This window comes from Rhinopithecus bieti, unplaced genomic scaffold (genome assembly GCF_001698545.2).
Source record: "Rhinopithecus bieti isolate Rb0 unplaced genomic scaffold, ASM169854v2 scaffold_17939, whole genome shotgun sequence".
Classification (NCBI taxonomy): Eukaryota; Metazoa; Chordata; class Mammalia; order Primates; family Cercopithecidae; genus Rhinopithecus; species Rhinopithecus bieti.
Window position 1 is genome coordinate 693,619 of NW_016809446.1, and position 5,521 is coordinate 699,139.

At 42.1% G+C, this 5,521-nt stretch overlaps 1 protein-coding gene and 1 long non-coding RNA gene across 2 annotated transcripts in view; one reads left to right on the forward strand and one right to left on the reverse strand.

Moving 5' to 3' along the window:
* The first annotated feature begins 1,974 nt into the window (after positions 1-1,974).
* The window catches only part of LOC108540366 (uncharacterized), a 46,229-nt gene continuing 42,682 nt past the window's right edge, over positions 1,975-5,521 (forward strand). Inside the window, exon 1 of the long non-coding RNA XR_001888652.1 lies at positions 1,975-2,065. This is a non-coding gene — a long non-coding RNA (uncharacterized LOC108540366). The remainder of the gene's footprint in view (positions 2,066-5,521) is intronic.
* Positions 4,831-5,521, reverse strand: part of LOC108540364 (gamma-crystallin D) — a 2,532-nt gene continuing 1,841 nt past the window's right edge. Inside the window, exon 3 of the mRNA XM_017889423.1 lies at positions 4,831-5,107. Within this exon, the coding sequence (XP_017744912.1) occupies positions 4,831-5,107 (277 nt within the window). The remainder of the gene's footprint in view (positions 5,108-5,521) is intronic.

Here is a 5,521-nt window from a genome sequence, read left to right on the forward strand (position 1 = left end):
CCCGTCTCGGCCTCCCAAAGTGCTGGGATTACAGGCTTGAGCCACTGCGCCCGGCCAACCTGTACTTCTTCAAATGATAAAAAGCTTCATCACCACCTTAGTTCACCAAAATGCTTCAGCACAAGTGTACTATATGAATCACTATTGATCTGTCTTGCAAGAAGACATGGGTAATGAAAATAAAAGTGAGAATTCCCACTAATGAGTTAGGTTCTCAAAGTGGGGGAATAAGGGAGGAGACCACCCCTCATATTGTCTTATGCCCAATTTCTGGCCCCAAAGAAAGAAGAAGTAAAAACTAAAAGGCAGAAATGAAATCCACAGTTAGACAACCCCACACCACGCCCTAGGCCTGGTTAAAGATCGACCCCTGACCTAACTGGTTATGTTATCTATAGATTCCAGACATTGTATGGAAAAACATTGTGAAAATCCCTGTCCTGTTCTGTTCCATTCTGATTACTGGTACATGCAGCCCTCAGTCCCATACCCCCTGCTTGCTCAATCGATCATGACCCTCTCATGCGGACCCCCTTAGAGTTGTAAACCCTTAAAAGGGACAAGAATTGCTCGCTCGGGGAGCTGGGTTTTCGGAGATGTGAGTCTTGCTGAAACTCCTAGCCGAATAAAGCTATTCCTTCTTTAACTCGGTGTCTGAGGGGTTTTGTCTGTGGCTTGTCCTGCTACAGTTTTATTATAATAAATATTGAGTGAGTAGTTTGTGCATAACACTTTTTTTTCATGTTTAGGAATTGTTTATTAGGATAGATTCCTAGAAGTAGGCTCAAAAGTTGGTTCATATTTCTCCCTCTGCTGTTCTTGTGGCGTTCAACTCCTCTTTATCACAAAGGACTGAAGAGGTGTAAATGTTTGCCAATAGTTGGTACCATCTGAATTGCCTCCCAAGACAGGGTGAATTCCATGGATTATAAAGGTGTTAAAGAGTGTCTAAAACAAAGTTTACTTTACATTTCTTATAGTCAGCCGGGCACAGTGGCTCACTCCTGTAATCCCAGCACTTTGGGAAGCCGAGGCAGGTGGATCACTTGAGGTCAGGAGTTTGAGACCAGACTGGTCAACATGGTGAAGCCTCATCTCTAACTAAAAATACAAAAATTAGCCAGGCATGGTGGCGTATACCTGTTATTCCAGCTACTGGGGAGGCTGAGGCAGGAGAATCACTTGAACCCAGGAGACAGAGGTTGTAGTGAGCCGAGATTGCACCACTGCATTCCCTACCTGTTGTCCTCTCCAGTTAAAAAAAAAAAAAATTCCAGCCGGTCGTGGTGGCTCACGCCTGTAATTCCAGCGCTTTGGGAGGCCACGGTGGGCGGATCACAAGGTCAGCAGATGGAGACAATCCTGGCTAGTGAAACCCTGTCTCTACTAAAATTACAAAATAAAAGTAGCTGGGCATGGTGGGGGGCACCTGTAGTCCCAGCTACTCGGGAGGCTGAGGCAGGAGAATGGCATAAACCCGGGCGGCGGAGCTTGCAGTGAGCCGAGATCGCGCCTCTGCACTCCAGCCTGGGCGACAGAGCAAGACCCTGTCTCAAAAAACAAAACAAAACAAAACAAAACAAAACAAAACAAAACAAAACAAAACAAAAAAAACCTTACAGTTCTCTTCCTTTATAAAGAGAAATAAAAGAATATTGAATGTAACTGACATCTTAAACAATTTTTTTTTTCTATTTGTACCCTTCCTTCCTTGGACTTCATCCCTTTCTCCCTTTATTCAGTTCATTCTGATTTCCCTATAACACCAAAGCTCACACTCTAGAATCAGATAATATTTTAAGGTTCTCTTCAATCCTGGGAATTTGTGCTCTGGACACAATTGTGCTATAGGTGAAGACTGCTCTTGTGTTTCTTCACTCACCCTTTCTTGTATATTGCCCCAGTTGCAGCTAATAGGGATCCTATGGTTACCAGGGATACCAGCTTTAGGATGATGCAGCTGCTAAATACTGGGGGAGTCAGACAAAACCTGGGGCCTTGATGATGTTGTTGAGCTGCTGAATCAACCATCCCTAAACTCTGTGCTCCGAAGACTTCCTGTCATGTGAGCTAGTAGATTTCCATCTTGCTTATCTATTTGATATGAAGTTGCTGCTACTTTCAGTCTAAAGCATTAAGTCAGATCCATTTCTGGCTGTGGGATTAGGGTGAATTTTAATCTGGTTAAAGGTTGAGTAACTCACCAGGGAGAAGGGTCACAAGAGAAATCCTGGTGAGGAAGAGATGTAAGTAAGGGCAAAGAGATGTGAAAGTGTTTGGTGTGCTTGAAGTACTCAGGTGAGATGGGAAGGAAGGACAGCTGAGGTCAGGAAATGGGAGATGAGGTAGATAGGCTGGGGGTCACGTTCTCAGGAATTCGAATATTTTCCTATGGGAAGTGAAGAACATCAAAGGTTTTTAATCAGGGAAATGACATGATCAGATTAGCCTCTAAGCACTTACATAGTGACTCCTCCTTTCTAAAATTCTAATGAGAGTACAAATAAGACAGAATAAGAGGTAGGAAAAGAACCAATATAAGTGAATATATTGTAGGACAGCCTTATACATAGTATACTAACACACATATACATATTGATGAGGTTATATAAATATATTTAACTTTGTGTGTGTGTGTGCCCATGTGTATTCAGAGAATGTAGCTTTGGATTACCCAATTTTATTTTTCTTTATTTATTTTTTTTGAGACGGAGTCTCACTCTGTCACCCAGGCTGGAGTGCAGTGGTGCGATCTCGGCTCATTGCAAGCTCCACCTCCTGGGTTCACGCCTTTCTCCTGACTCAGCCTCCTGAGTAGCTGGGACTACAGGCGCCCGCCACCATGCCTGGCTAATTTATTTTTGTATTTTTAGTAGACAAGGGGTTTCACCGTGTTAGCCAGGATGGTCTTGATCTCCTGACCTTGTGATCCGCCCACCTCAGCCTCCCAAACTGCTGGGATTACAGGCGTGAGCCACCGCGCCCAGCCCCAATATTTTTAATTCAATTCCTTGTTGGTTGTTTGCAATGACCTCATAGTAATAATCTATGAGCTAGTGTTGTCATCATTTTGACAAAATTTCATAACAGATTTTATAAAATCTTCCCGTTTTTTTTTTTTTTCAGGCACAGTCTTGCTCTGTCACCCAGACTGGAGTGCAGTGGTGTGATCTCAGCTCACTACAACCTCCACCTCCTGAGCTCAAGAAGCAGTTCTCCTGCCTCAGCCTCCTAAGTAGCTGGGATTACAGGCACCTGCCACCATGCCCAACTAATTTTTGTATTTTTAGTAGAGATGGGGTTTTACCATGTTGCCCAAGCTGGTCTCAGGCTCCTAACCTAAGGTGATCCTCCCACTTCAGCCTCCCAAAGTGCTGGGATTACAGGCATGAGTCACCGCACCTGGTCAAAATCTTGCTGATTTTATAATAGAAAACCAGCAGTTTCTGAGCTGTGATTCTGGCTTCTGATTCCACCTCTGTTATTGAATGTGACATTGGAGTTAGACCTCAGTTTACTCTACATAAAATGAGTTATCTAGGTTAGATGATATCCGAATTTAAAATATATTAACCATCTTATCTTACAACTACAATGTTCTATAATGGCCCTTCTCTCCCCCTCCCTCTCTTTCTTTTTCTCTCCTCCCCTTTTCTTTTTTTTTTTTTTTTTTTCAACTTTTATTTTAGGCTTGGGGTACATGTGCATGTTTGCTATGCAGGTAAACTTGTGTCACCGGGGTTTGTTGTACAGATTATTTCATCACCCAGGTACTAAGCCTAGTACCCAGTAGTTATTTCTTCTGATTCTCTCCCTCCTGCCACCCTTCACCCTCAAATAGGTCCAGTGTCTGTTGTTTCCTTCTTTGTGACCACGTGTGTGCTCTCATCATTTAGCTCCCATCTTTTCTTTTTCTTTTTTTTTTTCATTTTAAAATTAGGAATGTCTCTAAATAAAATTCTATACAGTTACCTAAGGAAAACTCACATATGCTCTACATCAGCTAGAAATGTGTGTTGAACTGCAGATAACGGAATACCCAGCCACTATAGCAGTGGCTTAAACAAAATGTGGTTTATTTGACTGCCATTATAAGAAGTCTAAAGGTGAAAGGTTGTTAGCATGGTCCAGGGGCTCAGACACATCTAGGCCAACATCTCTGAAATTCTCCTGGCCTTTCTCTCATAGCTGTTATTTCTTGAGTGTAAGAAATAAGAGGGAACTGTGGCACCAAGGTCATCTGCTCCCTTTCATGAGAAAGGCAAAAGTTTTTACAGAACCATCTCTTCTCCCTCCCTATCATCATTTCTCACTTACGATTTGATGGCCAGAAGAAGGCCACATGGCCACCTCTGTAGTAAGGGAGCCAGACAGAGATTTGTCAACTCAACTTTTGCATACAATTTTAGAGAATTCAAAAATGGACGTGCATTATGGTACCCAGGTTCAGAACCCCTGATTGAAAAAGTTCATCACACTATCTGAACCTACGTTTTCAGGTGCTCACTCCTCAGAGAAAAACTGAAATCTAAACAGATTTCTGATAATCTGGTTTGAAGCAGCAAGCTGTTTAAAGGCCAGAGAATCAAATGAGGTAATGTATTATGAAACTTTGGCAAACTGTTAAGTTCTACTTAATATAAAGACGTCTTTCTGTTGTGAGAACTTCCTTTGTTATCTATATATTACACATCTTGGTTGCCATTTGCCTCGTGTGTGTAAATAAGATAGAAGTAGGGCACAGTAAAGACACAAGCAAATCAGTGCCAGGAACACACAGAAAATATTTTATTAGTTTCCAAATTAAGAAATGACAAAGGAGGACATATTTCAGGAGAAATCTATGACTCTCCTCAGAGAGCCCACTCTGGCATTCATGGACCCCCAGTCCTGGTAGCGCCTGTAGTCTCCTGGCCTCAGCAGGTACTGTCGTCCTCGGTAGTTGGGCAGCTCGTAGAGGACCCAGGAGCCCTCCAGCACGTTGAGGGAGTGGATTTCATTGAAGTGGAAGCGGTCCTGAAGAGAGGAGCAGTCCTCAGTGAACTCTATCATCTGGCCTCTGTAGTCCTCCCTCTCATAGAGTCTGATCCTGTGAGAGCCAGCCTGGCAGACCCAGAAATAAAAAGAGGAGAAAAGCAACCGTGAAGCGATTCCAATGCATTGTCAGGCAGTCCAGCTTGGTGAGGACCTGCTCAAGTCATTTAGAAATACATGGCAAAATTTAATTAATTCTGAATATTTATAAACTCCTCATTACTGAGGGCAGAAATTCAGTGCCTTTTCAAGATTATAAAGTGTGGTGAAGAAATTGAGAAGGAAATCTCACTTTTTAATATATTCAGCTATTTCTCAGCATGAGCTGACTCCTATGCTTAGTATCCTGTACCACACACAAACCCAAACCTGTAACAGCTTATTACTATTTTATGCCATTTTGAAGAAATGTTTTAATATTAAAATAAACATTAAATTATAAAGAAATGTATTTAAATTATAATTTTAATATACATGATATCTAATA